Source organism: Mesocricetus auratus, unplaced genomic scaffold, assembly GCF_017639785.1.
Source record: "Mesocricetus auratus isolate SY011 unplaced genomic scaffold, BCM_Maur_2.0 Super-Scaffold_100006, whole genome shotgun sequence".
Lineage (NCBI taxonomy): Eukaryota > Metazoa > Chordata > Mammalia > Rodentia > Cricetidae > Mesocricetus > Mesocricetus auratus.
This window is the reverse complement of record NW_024429190.1, coordinates 86,451,031-86,468,129: the sequence shown is the minus strand read 5'-3', so window position 1 is coordinate 86,468,129 and position 17,099 is coordinate 86,451,031. Positions and strand designations below refer to the sequence as shown.

The following is a 17,099-nucleotide window of genomic DNA, read 5'->3' as shown; positions in this document are numbered from 1 at the left end:
CTAGAGATAAGGAGTATCATTTTTCTCCATAATTGACAGAACAAACAAACAATGGCAGGTAGTATTACAGGGAAGCCTCAATTGTAGATGAACACCATCCTGATCCACTAGGGCCAGAGTATAAAAAATGGCACCAAGCGGTGCCCTTAAATGTTTTAAGCTAAGTAATCCAATTGGATCAGAGTGAGGAACAGAAAATGAAGCTTTATTTCATTTGGAGAAGGATGCCTGGGGGAGACAATCTTTAGTTCAAATAACCTGGCACACTGGGGAGAGGAGGAGAGTGTGGGTGCTGATGCTGAGGGTTACACAGGATGCTGCAAGGTTAGACACTGTTTGCTGAGAACTTAGGGAGAGCCGGACACCTGGGTGCATGATACAATCCAGGAAGACGAAGAAAGCAAGGCTGACACAGGCCGTAGCAAGTGTGGCAGGGATGGATGCTTCTCTCTCTCTCTCTCTCTCTCTCTCTCTCTCTCTCTCTATCTATCTCTCTCTCTCTCTCTCTCTCTCTCTATCTATCTCTCTCTCTCTCTCTCTCTCTCCTAATGAAACAATGAACACAAATTTCCCCCTCTTAGAATCTGAGACAAAAACCTAGAGACTGTCTATTTGACCCCTCATTGTATCAATAAAGGACTGAGGCCAGGGAAAGCAAGACTCACAGGTTACATGAAGCCACGTACAGATTTTTCTTTCCCCCAGCACCCAGTGTGTGTGTGAGTCAGTGCTGAGCTTAACATTCACTATAAGTGTTTGGTATTTAACAATTATAAATGTTGTAACGTGCAATATTTTGCATAAAATGCAATCAAACAATTATTTAAAATACCTTGTTGCAAAGTAAATTTCCATCTTATTCCTTGAGTGCTATAGTGGCCACTGTGTGTCTCCATGGGGAAGGCATGAATTACTGGTTAAAGACTGGACCACTGAATAGTTAGATGAGCTGTGTGTGGATGCATGGACGGATGGATGTCTTTGAAAGGGGAAATTCAACTTGTTCTCTAATTTCATAAATAAGAACTGATTGCGCCAATTGAGGGCCGAGCTGTCTGAAATTAAACACAGCAATGAGTATGCTTTTTAATAACCCTGAACATCAAAGGCTTTCTATTAGGAGTGTAACAGGCAAGTCTCATCTCATGATTAAATCTCAAAGACTTAAGACTGGAATGTCAGCAGTACGGAGGTGTCATGTACCTATAACTACAAGTAAGAAAACTCTCCATGACTAAGGGGAGGCATGCTAAGCCAGGGAAGTAACCGAATATTAGAATATTCAGATAAGCATTTCAAACAGAGATGTATACACAATGTCAAAGGGCTATGAAAAAGCCATTATCTAGAGGATGATAGGAGAAAACTGTTTCATTAAATTCCAAGTATTTATAATTGTCATTTCATTTGTTATTAAAAGAAAGCACCCATAAACTTAGAAGGTGAGTTACAAATTCTCTGGTATATGCCAAATAAGATCAAGACTGGAGAAACTGAGGCAGAAGGATCATGGGTTCCAAACCAAACATAGTTACAAAGCAACCAAACCCAAGTTGTGTAGTAATACCTGTCTTGAAAAGAGGCAAACAAAAAAATTATCTCTGCTATAAAAGCCTCGTCTTGGTAGCCCTTTCCAGTCTGCTCAGAGTCAGGATTCGTGAGTTCTTCTGAATGAGGCAGAGCTGCAGGACACTGCTGGGGAGAAGAACCAGAACTGAGAGGCCATTGATGATCCTGAATGCGGAGTATTGAGGAGATGGTTTAGCTGAGCGTGAGTTGCTCCTACAAAGTTTGTGTCTCACTGATGAATTGTGTAATTATTAATCTTGTACATTCCTAAAACTAATGAACAGAAAATTAGAGGCAGGCCTGTCATTTCCCACTTTCTCTCTCTTTATGTGTGGCTGAGTTCAGTCCCCATCAGCACTAAATTCCATTCAGAGTTCACAGCCATCACAAAAGCTAGTGCAGTTTTAGGTTAAGCATATTTTATCCATAAATTGCTATATTTGGTTCTGGAGTTATTACTGCAGTTCCTTGGGGTACATTTAAATCCACCTTATTGTAATAGATTATGGAATATAGTGGCTAATGTGTCTAATGTAAAATAAATGACTCTAATGATTTATGATGCGACACTTCAATTTTATTGAACATAAGGATCATTGTACTAAAATGGATGGTGTATTGCTGGTTTAGCATAAAATACTGAATAACATATTCAAGAAAATGAATGGCTCGGCCAGTTCATAATATTCTGCCCCTTCAGCTGAGAGGCCTTTAATAAGCAAGAGTGTCATTACACTTGGAAATGGATGTGTAGGTAATCCATTATCTAGAACAATGACAGGGACCTGCCGCCATCTTTATTGTGGAGGGGATTCTGTGGGAGAAAAGGTAGAATTCTTTGGTTTTCCTGAAAGTTTGATTTGCACCCAACCACACACCGGCAATGCAATGTCTAGTACAATAGTGAATGACCCCTACATTCAGAAATTGTCACCTTGAAACCCTATTGATGCATCTTAAAATGAAGAATATCACCAAAGGGTTGTTTTCCCCTATTGTCCATTCCTCATGTCCTTGGTCCACATGACCATTCTCCAACACTCAACATTCATGCCCAGGAATTGCTGGTCAGGTTTTCCCTTTTCCAGGACTCTCTCTTTATGTTTGAGTGCTGAATGATAAGACAGAGTGAAGACAGACTTACTTTGCTGTTCATTCTTGGTGACTATCATATTAAAGATGGTTTTCAATTATCTAGTGATATATTGGAGCAATTTATTAGACTTCTCAGATCCAGGAGATGAAAGGCAATTCTTGTTTGGTAAATGACAGGTGTAGATGCATGGTGACATTCTGGTCTTCAAAGACTGGAAGGAGATAAAGAATAGGATTCATGGGCTGCTGTTTGAGTCTGGTCCTTGGGATCTGACCATCACAGTCTAATAATTCCCATGGGCAACCTGGGTAAAAGCTCAGGGACAGGCAATAAGACCTCATGGACTTATCTCAACAGCACTCATCTCACCCCTGGAAAGATCATGTCTTTCTTCCTGTGTTGTGGCTGTGCTGAGAAGAGGGAAGAGGCTGAAGTATCTTGAACCTATCTTGTTACAGTAACCCAGACACCAACCTCATCAACTACATACACCTTACTATGCTGTGGGCCACTTCTTTCTTCCATTTTTCTACCCAGACAAGCTCATAGAGACAGCTCAGAGGATCCACCTATGGCCAGCACCCAAGGCACTCTGGCAAGGTGTAGACTTGAATGTAGTTCACTGAGATGCTAGGCACACAGGGTACTCTGACAGCTTTCTCCAAGGTAGCATACACTGACACTGCCTGGATTGTAGTGGGTCGTGGAAACCTGATGGTGATATGACTGCTGTCTATGCAGTTAATGCGTTTTATGTTCCAGAATAGAGCAATCTTTCTAGCAGACTGTGCTATGTAGACTGCAATGGATGTTTCTTTGTCTAGGATACAATTCAGGCAATTTTCATTATCATATTGATAAGGTTATAATATAATGTGAAACTATACATTGTAGAAAGAAGTGAGAAAATAAGATGACTGGAACTTAGCTTTTATGGTGGAAGCTGATGGACAGGTCCATTTCTGAAACACACGGATGCTCTGAAATCAGCTAATGCAGACAAAAGTGGACAATTCTTCACTGCCCACTGCATTGCTTCTGGATGCCTCTGTCCACTAGTTAATAGGAGAAGTCAGTGCTGCTGAGATACCGCTGACTATAAAAGGTCCCTGCCACAATCTCAGAGCCTCCAGTTGCTAAAGTTTAGGATTTTACTCGGCAACAACTCTCATGCAATCCTGGAACGCCAGGGCATGTTCATAAAGAACCTGGGAAATATTTTCCTTTTTCTTTTGACCCTTACTATCCCCTGCTTCAAAGTTCTGTGGTTATTGAAATGACTCCTGAGATTTTATCACCTTCCACAAAATACTGTTTTCCCTACACTAACATCTTACTATCTGATCATCATCCAAATTGACCTAGATTACTGCAACTATAGAAAAGCATGCCAAGGAACACTGTCCTCTCCCTCCATGTCTGTGACCAGGCTTCCCCGAGTTCATGTGTTTTAAGCTGTTCTATATCACTTAGACTGTAGGCTTCCATCTATAAGAGAGTTCACAGGTAGAGTTAGTGATGTTAACATGCCTCTTAAAAAGATAGTGCTGAAGGAGCTTTTGTTCTGACACAAAAGATTTACAACTCTCTTGGCGACTTTCCCGATGTACTCATCAGCTATCACTCTCCCTTTTGTCTTGAGACGTGCAGAGCAGTCCCAGACAAATCCTTGATGCTCACCAAGTAATGCCTTCAAAACACTTTGATTTACTGAACAGAATTGAACCTGAGAACACTTGTGGTCCCACCCAGCACTGATACTTACATGTGTTTTTTTTTCTTTATATCTGCCTTCAGATTATGAGCTCCTTAAGTCCATCAAAAGAACATGACGATTCTCTTTGGGAGTAATGAGTTTCCAAGCATTACAGCCTGTGCCAACAGCAGCCTGGTGTAGCAGGCAGACTTTACAGTGCAAGGCATTACAAGCCTGGGACAAGCTTAGAGATACTCAAGGACAATTACAGTGAGATCCTCAGGACAAAGAACTCATTAGAAGTTATATGTGATGAGTTTAGATGTTGGAATGAGACCAAAGTGGCCTTGCAATGTGGGAAACACTGTGTGCATTCACAGGGATGCTGTGTCTGTTTCCACAAGCAAAAGCTGACAGAATGTTTGTATTATATCGTCTTTTTCTGACCAACAACATTAAAAAATATCTAGAGGTAAAGTTAACAGAGAGTAAATGAGGAAAATCTGTCAGTCAGCATAACTCCTGAATAATGCAAAAATACCTTGCTCTTGTGCAGGAGAGCTCAGGTCTTAAAGAAGCTGCTGTCTCTCTTTCTGCATACCCCCATGTTATGCCCCCCAAAACAAAGAGAGATGTTAGCAGGGCATGGAGCCAGCAGTTGAAGATGGATGTTAACTTGATACAATGTCTTAAGTTCACATGGAAACGTTAACAGGTGGTGATGGCTGAACAGGAAAATATTGGTAACAGAAGATAAGAGAGTCCTGATGCCAAACAGCAAAGCCCAGCACGAGGGACCACAGAGCAGGGAGGAGAGATCCCAAGCCCTCCCCTCAGGAAGAATGGGGGCAAAGGGTATGTGAAAGGATACTGTATTTTATAAATGGGGGTTGGGAGAAAGTGAATGCAAGCTTCCTACCAGCAGAACTCCACGTAGACGGTGTAGAGATGGGTGAATATGGTGAGAGTTGATATATGTTTTATACTGAAAATAAAGGTCTAAAAGTGATGTGAAGAGATGAGGCTGTCAAAAAATATTGATATATCTCACCACAAAACAAAATGAAATTCAAATCAGAGTCAAAGGACCAACAGCAAAGTAGTGCTAGACATATGTCCAAGATGGCTTTCCTTCCGTGTGTGTGTGTGTGTGTGTGTGTGTGTGTGTGTGTGTGTGTGTGTGGCGTTGGACATTTGCGATACATATTTCCAAGATCAGCTTTCTTTTCTCCTGTGTTCACGTGTGTGTGATGCACCTTCATGTGTGTAAACATGAGTGTGCATGCATATGAAAAGATCTCAGGTGTCATTCCTCAGGAGTTTTCTACCTTAGTTTTTTGTTAAACGCGTTTTTGTTTGTTTGGTTTGGTTTGGTCTCTGTTGAGATAGCGTCTCTCACAGGAATCTGGGCCTTGCTGACTTAACTGAGTTGACCAGCCACTGAATGCTAGGGAACCTCAGGATAACAAGCACATGCTACCACTCCCAGTTTTTTACATGGGTTCTGGGACTCAAACTCAGGTTCTCATTCTTGCACGGCAAGAATGTGTGTGTGTGTGTGTGTGTGTGTGTTTTATCAACTGAACTATCTTTCTAGCCCACAGGATCTGATTTTCTTACTGAGTTAAGAGCATCACTGATACATGAATAAACATACACACATTCATAGCTACACAGAGACCATGCATGCACACACATGTGCACATTCAGAGGACACACGTACATGCACACACAGAGAGACATACTTTATTTTTTTCCAACTACATTCCTAATACCTACCCTAGGAGTGTTAAGCTTTTACCATAAATTTAGGATATCTTTTTCCTTAGTATAATTGTGTAATCAGGTTTTTACTGTAGAGCAAGCATGTGAAATTGTTATAAATACAAACTAACCTGTGTTGGTGTTATGGCCGACTTTAACTAGAAGTGAATGGTTCTTAGTCTTTTCGGAGACAAAGTCTTCTTTAAGAATCAGGCTGGAGAGATGGCTCAGTGCTTAAGAGCCTGCACTGGTCTTGAAGAAAACCTACGTTCAGTGTGAGACAGTTCGAAACTGCCTATAACTGCAGCTCCAGGGGGTTCTGAGCCTCTGACCTCTATAGGCATTTGCATTCACATGCATGTAACCACACACACACACACACACACACACACACACATGCATGCGCGCACGCACGCGCACGTCTGGAAATAATAAAAATAAACCTTTAAGACTCAGAATCTATAGGGCCTAAAGAGTGAAATGCAGGCACCAGGGTTCTGAGTCCTGACTCTGACTCTAAATGAGTCTTCTAGAGTGAGCTCAGGGCAGACACCTCTTGTTGCATACCAAACGAGCACAAACTGAACTGATTAAGACAAGCACCTCTGTAGCTTGTGATTCTGCAGGTTGGCTACTTGGCCTGTTTCTGGGGAGAGAGGGAGTCATCACAGTGCCGCCTGCAGTCAGAGAATCCTGAGGAGATGCTCGATCCACCCATCAGTGGGAGGGGGGTGCACAATGTTCCCCATTGGCCTTCTCCAGCAGAGTTCTCTGGATCTCAAGGCAAGAACAGAAGCCACGTCATCTCAGAAGGCCACAGCACATGGGCAGAGTGTCACTTCACACGTCCCTTCAGTCCTCGCAGGGATCGGGACAGCACAGACTAAGAAGGGGCATGCTTGTGCAGAAAGCAAAGCTGTTTTCACCATGAGAAAGGACACTGAAGGGTAGGAATCACTGTGGCCATTTCTAGAGGGTCTGCTGGGCCCAATGTCATGTGGTCCTAGCTAACAGGGAAACTGAGGCAGAAGTGTGTCATCTGACCCTGGGGGTACAAGGAGAGCCTGGGCTGCATAACAAAACCCATCCCAAAACTAACTCCACAGAACAAGAGAGGTGTGTCTGAAAACATGCCTCTTTTGACCTCCCGGGAACTAGGCCCTACCATCCACACACAGAAGATAACAGCCTAAAAGTGACGATAAACTACCAGTCTATTCAAGACAAATGCCCAAGAGGTCCTTGGTTTGTCTTCTTCATGTATCTAAAATTCCCCAAAGACGAAGCTATGTGTGTATGAAATGGGGGAAAAGTGTCCATAGGCATGACCTGTTTTAGCCACTTAAAATAGGCAGTGCTTGTCCATTACTGGGAAAACTCAGCTTGGCATACCTGCAGAATACCTGTGCAGTCTTGGGGGGACACAGATCACAGGGCCTATATGGGGGGTCTCAACATCCACAAAGAAAAGCCCACAAAAAAACAAAAAATGCAAACCATGACCCCAAAATAGAATGTCATTGTGACAAGACTTAGAAATGAAATGGGTTCAGTGTGATTAGCCTCACTACAAAGTTACCTCCCTATATACATGTTCACAAGCCAGTATCTCCCATTGCAGTGATTGTATACAGTCAAAGGTCACCAAAGAGAGCCTTGATAAAGCAGAAAACAGAAGGAAGTGAACGGACAAAGAAAACAGGCAGCAAAGGAAATGGGTAGAAATACCTAACGTCTAGTCTAGGGTAAGCTAGAAGATGCCAGGTGTTAGTAAAGAGCAGGATGCAGGAAAGAGGCAAGAAAGAAAAAGCACCATTGCCACGGTGATGTTGATGTGTACTAAGTGAGAACTCGGTCCACATCCAAACTTCCAGTCACTGACTTGGTCCATCTCTGCAGCTGCCACAGCCACCAGACAGAACGAGACCTGAGAGGACCCCGCTAAGCCTTGCTGCTGGTCAGGCTGTGTGTGTTTCCTCGGGCACAGGTGAAAACGTGGAAACTGCTGAAATGGACTCATCCTCAAAGCAACCCCTGGAAGGCGGATGTCCCCGATTGTCTGTGGAGACAATTGTGGAAGGGAGGCTATTTTTAATGCTTGGATATGGCTCAAGTTCCTTTCAAGGGCAGGAAGAAAGTATTCAAAATAATATGGTTGACAGAGTATGGCATTAAAAATAAAATAACTTCCTGAACTTGGACTCTCCACTTAGCTTTTTCCTACAAATGTTACCTGTGATGGCAACAGCTGTATCCCTGAGCATCTTCTAGACTGCCTGTCTGTGCCTCCCATTGCCAGCCTGGGGTCTCTCCTGAAATGCATGGGCAGTTTGAAAGTCCCAGTCAGCATCCTGTTGCAGAAATAAAAATATTTAACATGTAGGCAGAAGAACAATGATGTCAAGAAAATCCCAGCGAGAGGAGAAGAAAGAGAAGAAGGGACTGCTTATAAAATGGGGGAGGGGAGACAACTATTTGGAATGCTAGAAAGAAGGAAGAGAGAAAACAAATAGGAGAAGGTTACCTAAAAGAAAAGACCTGACCGGGAGTATCTGAGAATGCAGGCTGTGAAGGTCCAGACTAGAAAGGGGAGTCGTTAGGGAAGCAACTGAAAAACAGTAAGTCAAAAGGTCAATGTCAATGTCAAAAACAAAAAAACAAAAAAACGTGATGTGCTAAGGTATCCCAAGAGAATGAGAATGAGAAATGGTTCCAAGGACATCCAGAAAGGAGAAACTAGCACTTAAAATACTTATCAGAAAGAAAGACATTAGAATTTTTAACAGCTACATTATAGGAAAGAAAACATAAAAGCAACATTTTACAATTCTAAGAGAAAACTATTGTCAAACTTGAATTCTCCCGCCTGACTTAACGTTTCACTCAGTGTCAGCATGGACTACACAAGGCCTCACTCTGCTTCTCTTCAGTGTGCATGTGTGCACACGTATGTGAGTGCGCTTGTCCATGCAGACGCATGTGGAGGCCAGGGGCTGATGTTCAAAGTCTTCCTCAGTCACTTCTCCACCTAATTTTTCACACAGGATCTTTCAGTGTCCCTGGAGCTACATATCCAGGGTAAAACGGCTGTTTATGGTAGCCCTCACATCCACAGAACTCTGTCCCCCAGCACAGGCACTGTAGAGACCTGTTGCCATGCCTGGCTTTTACATGGGTGCTGGGGATTTGAACTTAGGTCCTCATGCTTACATGGCAAGCACGTTTAACTACTGAGTCACCTCCCAGACCTCAGTGTTCTGTTTTTTGTTTTTGTTGTTGATTTTTCTGCTTTGATTCTTGAGTTTTGACTGAACCCTGAGATACAAAGAGCCTATGAAATTAAGTATCCAACCCAGGAAATGAGAAATTGAATACTGAAGAGATGATGGAAGGCTACTCAGAAGAAAACGACCCTATGCTGAATAAAGATAAAACTGTCATTGACATGTAGCACAGTAGAGGCAGGCAGATCTCTGTGAGTTCGATGCCAGCCTGGTCTACAGACATGTAGCGCAGTATTTTTGTCTATTGAAGGACAATATGCCTAGGTAAGAGCACCTGTTGCTCTCACAGAGAACCAAGGTTCAGTTCCCAGCTCACAGCCTTTGGAACTCCAGTTCCAGGGGATCTGATGCCTTCTTCTGACCTCTGCAGACACTACATGCATGCAGCTACATACATGAAAACTTAACACCCATACATATTAAATAAGTAATTTTTTTGGTTTGTCTTCCCTTTGTAGTCTAGGCTAGCCTCAAACTCACAGAAATCCACCTTCTTCTGTCTCCCGAGTGTTGGGATTAAAGACATGCGCCACCAACGCCCAGCAGGTAAATAAATCTTAAACAAACAAGCAAATAGTATCAAAGTCGGGAGCATATCAGATCAGAATATATATTAAAACTAAGGCATCTTATAGGAGAAGCGACTGTGTACTTGCAGAAAAAATAAATATTTGTGTAGGAATGAAGAAAAGGGCAGGGCTCAGATCTACCACACAGGCCACACTAGAAGTACTGTTGAATTATGAGTTTAATTGGGAATTACAGTGTGGTACCTCCCCATCCTCAGGGGATGCTTGGTAAGTCCCTGAGTACATGTTTGAAACCACAGAGAATACCACACCTCATAGAATGTATCTTACTATACAGAGAGAACTATGATAAGATTTAATTTATAAGCTAGACTCAGTAAGAGATTAACAGCAATGATTTATAACCAAATATAATAATTACAACAACACATTGTAGTAAAACAAATTCCATCCACAGAACTTACAAATTGTTTACTTTGGAGTCTTCCATTTACTATTTTCAGGACCTGTTTTCTGGGGGTAACTGAAGTGGCAGGAAGCAAAGTTGTGGGGAAGAGGTCTACTCCGCCGCTGATGTGTCATTAGATATGTGGTTTCAAGGTGGTAAGGAAAATGATGTGAGAGACACATCCCAAGAGTCCACTAATGGCAAAGTGTAGAATTCACGCATTAAAAAATGGCACCAAGGGACTGGAAAGGCTGCTCAGTGGTTAAGAGCACGAGCTACTCTTCCAGAGGACCCTGGTTTGATTCCCAGCATCCACATGGTGATTCACAACCATCTGCAATTGCATTTCCAGGGGCTCTGCTGCTCTCTTCTGTCTTCTGCAAGCACCCAGAACACATGTGGTGCACAGGCATATGTGCTCCCAAAAGACCAAGATATGTTTTTTTTAAACAAATCAAATAATTTTAGAAGGTTTTAAAAATAAATGGCATCATAACATTGTATAGAATGGAAAAGAAAGCAGAATTCCAGAGTATTGAAACGAAGTGTTCAATTGTTGTATTTCTTTTATCACAGTTTTTAAGTATGTATGGATCGATAGTGAAATTAAGTAAACAAAAATAATATTCAACAAGTCTTGATGCAACTTAAGCCAGGTTGATTTAAACTCATCATATCAGTGAGCACTTTGGGAGGTAAAACAGGGACGTAGCCCTGCCCGTTATGGATTGCTTACAGAGTATAGAGCAGAGTGACTGGGTATAAAATAGAGGGGTAAGTATGATCTGCAGCTTCCGTGTGCTGGCTGCTACCCACAGCACCCTCTGTGCCTGTATCCTCTCATCCATGGGTGACGGTATGGGACAAAGTGACTGAGGGGATCGGGCGGACAGCATGAGTGCCTGACAGATACAGTGGGACTGCTTCACTGCCTGGCACATACGAAAAGCAACCAGTAGCATGCATTCTGTTTTACCTGGAAAGGCACCCAACAGGAAATGCTTGCGGAGGGTGAGAAAGTCGCTGGCAGCGGGGTTACGGTTAGGCTGCCAGTGACTTTCTTAGGCTGCAGACTGTCTAAGCCCGGCTGCGTGGAGATGACCTCCAGAGCAGGCGGCTGCCTCTAAACTGAAAACCCTGGCATATTCTATGATGGGCTTTGGGGTCCCAGCCTGGCAGCAGGTGCTTCCTGCCTCTGCCTCCTGATGGGTGCTTGTCAGCCCAAGCTAGCACCTCCCCACTTTTTCTTGGCCCTACTGGTTGCCACTCCTGCTATGTGGCCATCTCCTAAGGCTTCTTCTGCCTGGGGGAAACTGCTCTGGTATCCGCCCCTCATCCTGGCTGTCAGCTGAAAGGCCACTCCGAGTTCACTTCCTGAGACTCCTGCCAGAGCTCAGATAACCAGCACAGCAGCCAGAGTCCCAGGCTGCACTTTTTGCAAGGCCAGGCCCTGCAACATATCACAAGAAACAGCAGGAAAAACAAAAAGTTTTAACGGCAGAGATTTTTGTGGGGTATGTAGTAATACTGTCACGCATTAGCCTTCCAAGTATTGCTTAGGGTACAGTTTGGCTTATTAAACAGGTTTAAAAGCATGACTGTGTGGTATGCTCTTAAGAAGAAAAGATGAAATTGTACATTACATATGATTTATCTGTGAAAGAACTTTTAAAAGTTAACTGGAAAGAAATTAAGAACTTAAAAATCAGTTGTGGTCCAGAGACTTCCCCCATTCCCTCTTCTTTTTTCTTTCCTCACCCTTCTGCCCAGCATCCGTCCATCATTTCTTCCTCCTTTCCTCCAGGACATAGAGTGTCTATTATTTTTGTCATGAGAAAAAATATAAAATGCACAAGTAAACTGGGCATGGTGCCTCAAGCCTGTGTTCCTAGCGCTTGGAAACCTGGGGTTAGAGGATTGCCAGCCTAGACCCTGCTCAGACAAACAAGGATAAATAACACAGTTAATTACCACATTAGGTACTTTTAGACTTTAGAACACTTAGATAGGGGAACATATTTATTCATTGAGTTATTTGGAACCAAAAATGAGATTTCTTGACACGGTACCTTATGATTACTGTCCGATTTTTAGATTCCTGTAAATAGCTCAGCATTGGAGAAGGACAAAACATAGTGTTCTTTTCTCTCTGAAAACCATCTGGAGGCACTGAAAGACAGGAGCCATTTGAACAAGTGAAGCTACCTCTCTCTGACTTAGGACTGCAAGAAGTTGTCCTTGAATTTGGTTTTAGTTACACAGAGTCATGTAACAAGCAAAATCGGCAAGAAAGGGCAGTGATGGCCAATTGCACACTGTGATACCGATAAGATGAGACCTGCTCACTGGGGAGCCCAGGTCCCTGCTGTGTGCTTCAGCTGTACTTAAGTGACCAGGGCTTGTGGAGTCCCCAGAGGACAGGGAGAAGATGGAATTTCCTATGTCTAGATATTCTCCGTGAATTAATACACAAGGATTGGCCATCAACCCCCACCCTCACAGAAAATCCATCCCACCACACTCACAGAAAAACTGTCCCACCACACTCATAGAAATTCTGTCTCACTGGTGGATCTGAGCTCCAGGTATCTATCAGAAGAGGCTGCTTCTGAGACTCTGGAGCTTTGCAGCTGTGGACGACATCGGACGTAGCAGGAATTAACAATGACTCTTTTGTTCACATACAGGGGGTCAGTTGTCCTCACTACCATCCTTCTCTTTGACTCTTCAGGAAAGTTAGAACACATTTGCCCATACAGCAGCTTCACAGGACATGTGCATCCTAGCAGAGTGTCTGCCTAGCAAGCACACAGCTCTCGGTTCACTCCCCAGCAAGAGCTATGACAGATTTTCAGTATGGTAAATCGTGCTATGTAACCACCACAATGAAAGCATTTCTTCTTCTCTTTTCTAAAAACAATTATTGCCTTTGTGTGTGTGGCTTGTGCACAGAGGTCAGAAAACAACATGTTTAGGAGTTGCTTCTTTCCTTTCACCACGGGTCCCAGGGATGGAACTCAAGTTGCTCAGGATTAGCAGTAAGTGCTTTTAACCACTGATAGCCCCAAAGCATTTTCTTAAAACTACAGTTTAAAATTCAGAATCGTAATCACCACCACTGTAGTTCAATAAGCAAACGTTTTGTTTCTTTTGAAAAAATTATAGAAAGTTCCCTCACCCTTTCAGAAGACACCTCCCCCCCAATTTCCAAAGGCTGTAGCCAGAGTTATATATGGTGCACCCTGCCTCCTGCCTCCAAGCACCATTGTTTGGTCTAGTGGAAGCTCTGAACTATGTGGTATGCTTGGAATATTAAATATCTCACTGCCTTGAGGCATTTGCTTCTACAGTTATCTGCTAGAAGATTTCTTTCACCAATCCCCCCCTTACATCTCCACTCTTGGTTCTGGCAGTACCTCATCTTTTTGTGAGTCCTTCAATGAGTGTCATCCTTACTGTAGCCCAACATTCCACCTGCCTCCAACCCCCACATTGCTTCACTCCCATCCAAGCTTACTATCACCTTAAATTATAGGACAGGTATTTACTGTCTATCTTAATTGTCATTAATGAGCAATGGAGTAGGTGTTCATGCACATACATGCACACATGAGCACACATGCACGCGCGCGCGCACACACACACACACACACAGGCACAAGTACTGGGAATATTAAATGAGGCAGAGAGACATGAAAGTTTCTGGCATGGTGGTCACTTTGAGGCCATATTTTATAATTTCCAAACCTCAAAACCTGCGTTCCATCCCCTTTTGCTGTAGGGCCCCAGGGAGGCCTGGAGACAGAATGTAGGCCTCTGTCTGCCAACGGGACAATCTAGTCAGCACATCCCAGGCTTTTATTAGTGTCTGGATCTCATGGTTGGACTGTGTGAAACTGTCTAGAGCTGGTATCTAAACTAAAGGAGAAGAGAAACACACACACACACACACACACACACACACACACACGGCAGGGAGAAAGAGAGAGAGAGAAAAGAAAGAGATCTGCCTATTCTTTGGAGTGATGACTGGAGGAGTGTGTGTTATAGCCTCTCTCAATGTCAGTTCCTAATGGTTTTAGCTAGAATCTTTTATACTCTCTGGTTACTTTAGCAAATGGCCACAGTGTAACTACCAGCCTACTAGGAGCCTCCTTTTAAAGCTCAGAAGACTGAGTAAACCAGACTCCCCCACAAAAACTTACATGAATGTCTGTTAACATGTTTTCAGAATCTAAATCATCCATTCATTTATTCAACTTTATCAAGGAAAGTAAAGCTGACCTTCCACGGTTTGCACCAATTGAACTGCATGTGTCACTAAAGCAATAAGATACTCATGAGCTACCTGGTGAGTGGCCACTACCTACCAGAGTCACCCAGGGTTACTCAAGACAACCTTCAACAGGGAGCTAGAGAAAGGACTCCGACAGTAAAGCACTGTCCAGGAAAGTATGAGGACATGCGTTTAGCACCCAAACAAAAAGCCAGGCATGGCTGTACTGTTTGCAAGTTCAGCATTGGTGGCTAAAAATGGGAGGAGCCCTGGGGCTTGCTAGCTAGTCAGTTAGACCAATCATTGAGCTCCAGCTTCTACGAGAGACCCTGTCTCAAAATCTGAAGTGGAGAGCAATTGAGGAAGACATCAACTTTTAACTTTCATATGCACAAGAAAACACAAGCACACATGGACACAAATGCACTCACATGCATACATACACACATACACACACAACATACATGTACACATACACAGATACACATGCACATATGTGCATGAGCGCAGCACACACACACACACACACACACACACACACACACACACACACCACTAGTCCTCTACTCACATCAGGGAGCCCTTGGGAACAGCATCTAAGCTGCTGAATCATTCTAAACAGTAGGACCACCACCATGTTGAGAGATACTGAATCTCTCTGGCCTGACACTGTTACAGCAATTATGCTTCTGTTTTAAAGATTGATATACATTATGACCTAACAAACCTGAGACTATGTTGACAGAGATAGAAGTCACATTACCTGAAGTTATTAAAGTCTTCTGAAACTCCCTAATAAACAGGCCCACAGAAACTAATTCTGTTGTCTTGTTCACCAAAGGAAACCTCACGCCCAATCTGAGATCCATTGAGCTCACCTGAGATTAATTGAGCTCCTCTGAGATCCATTCAGCTCCTCTGAGATCCATTCTGCTCCTCTGAGGTCCATTCGGCTCATCTGACAGCCTTTCCAGAGAAAGGACCATCTCATTTCACAGGTCCATTCACAGTGCACAGGGATCTTGGTCTCTGAGCCCTGTGCTATAGCCATGGTTGGAATATGTCAGTGCAGTGAATCACATTCACAGGGGAGCCAGAACTGCACTGACTAACCACATATACATCAACACTTGGCACTCTGTGTGTTCTCTGGAAGTTAGTCTTTGGAAGTTCCCATGGAATTACTTGGACCTCAGTAATACGACCACAGTTGTTTGATTTAATGCAGTTTCTGAGAAATTCCTGAGAAATAAATTAAGAAGAGCCCTACTGTGGAGACAGCCACATGCTTGCAGCATGCCAAAGGGCCAGAGTCAGATCGTGGATCCCACTCTCTCTGGGCTTATGGAAAGGAACTTCAGCCCGTGAGCTACTGGTTTGAGTATGGGGAGGGAGACTGCACTTGGGGCACATATCATCAACATTAACCTGCAGCCACCTGCTGACACCCTTCTTCTCAAGAAGAACAGGCAGCCATGATATCTCTGCCAGGGTCAAGGCTGGTGCCAAAGGACTTTGGAAGGAGAGGAAGTGACTTTGTCTCTACTTTTCTTCTCACTGGGGTTCGGTGATTTTCATTCCTTTACAGAGCACCCCTGGTGAGCTGCCTTCACCTTGATGGGACAGAAGTGGTTTTCCAGATGCCTCAGTGAGTGCTGGATTGAAGCACTCTCCCACTGAGACCTGTTTCTGGTAAATGTTCAAGGTGATAAGCTGCCCTGCCAAGTCCGTGCTATGTAGTGGAAAAAACAGCCCTCCTGTTTTGAGTCCTGCATCTGCTTTCATTTCTCAGGAAACCCTGGGCGTTTGAATCAATGTGTTGAGTGTAAGCAAAACAAAGCATTGCTTAGGGAGGCAGGCCAGGTGGCTCAATGGGTAAAGTCACTTGCCACACAAGCCTGGAGACCTGAGTTCCCCCACTGAAGCCCACATGGTGAAAGGAGACAGCTCTTACCTCACATGTATGCCATGCCTTGTGCGTGTGGGGGGGGTGGTGTGTTGCTTACAAAGCAAGAGGGGTCTCAGGAGACTTCTCAGCTAATGAGATACCTCAGCTAACCAAAGCATGTGCCAGGCAAGTGTGTGGACTAGCGTTCAGATCCCCAGAACCCACTTAAATGTGAGGTAGGTGTGCTGGCCCTCCTGTAAACCCAGCAGCTGGGAGTGAGACAGGAGACCCTGAAGCAAAGTGACTAGCCAGAGTAGCCATGTCAGCAGGTTCTGGCTTCAACTCAGAGAGCCTGCCTCCAGGAGCGAGCTGGTAAGAAAGGAACCGGATGTCATCCTCTGGCCTCCACACACATGCTTCTGCCCACACACACAATCACAAACACACATGTCAGAAGACTATTTCTTAGAATGAAGAGGAGGCTTTTGCAGGTTTTACATAAATGTCTACAAAGCAGGAGAGAAACAACCTACTTCCCTGTGGCTCTA

The 17,099-nt window shown here is 43.7% G+C and overlaps 2 protein-coding genes across 7 annotated transcripts in view; one reads left to right on the top strand and one right to left on the bottom strand.

Moving 5' to 3' along the window:
• The window catches only part of Rarb (retinoic acid receptor beta), a 336,441-nt gene that overhangs the window by 109,651 nt on the left and 209,691 nt on the right, over positions 1-17,099 (top strand). The window lies entirely within an intron of this gene.
• On the bottom strand, positions 484-15,780 carry LOC121140916. Of its 5 annotated transcripts, none has more exons than XR_005877867.1 (5): positions 15,542-15,780; positions 12,457-12,556; positions 8,650-8,733; positions 8,359-8,476; positions 484-8,184 (listed from the first exon to the last, which is right to left on the bottom strand). XR_005877867.1 is itself a non-coding variant. In XM_040747634.1 (5 exons), the coding sequence occupies exons 1-4, from the start codon at positions 15,712-15,714 to the stop codon at positions 2,760-2,762; spliced, it is 654 nt and encodes a 217-aa protein (XP_040603568.1). In that variant the 5' UTR covers positions 15,715-15,780; the 3' UTR covers positions 484-2,383; positions 2,714-2,759. The 5 variants fall into 5 exon arrangements, 2 of the variants coding, with proteins under 2 accessions (XP_040603568.1, XP_040603567.1); XR_005877869.1 differs by having other exon boundaries at positions 484-2,876; XM_040747634.1 differs by lacking the exons at positions 8,650-8,733; positions 12,457-12,556 and having other exon boundaries at positions 484-2,383; positions 2,714-2,876; positions 7,939-8,184.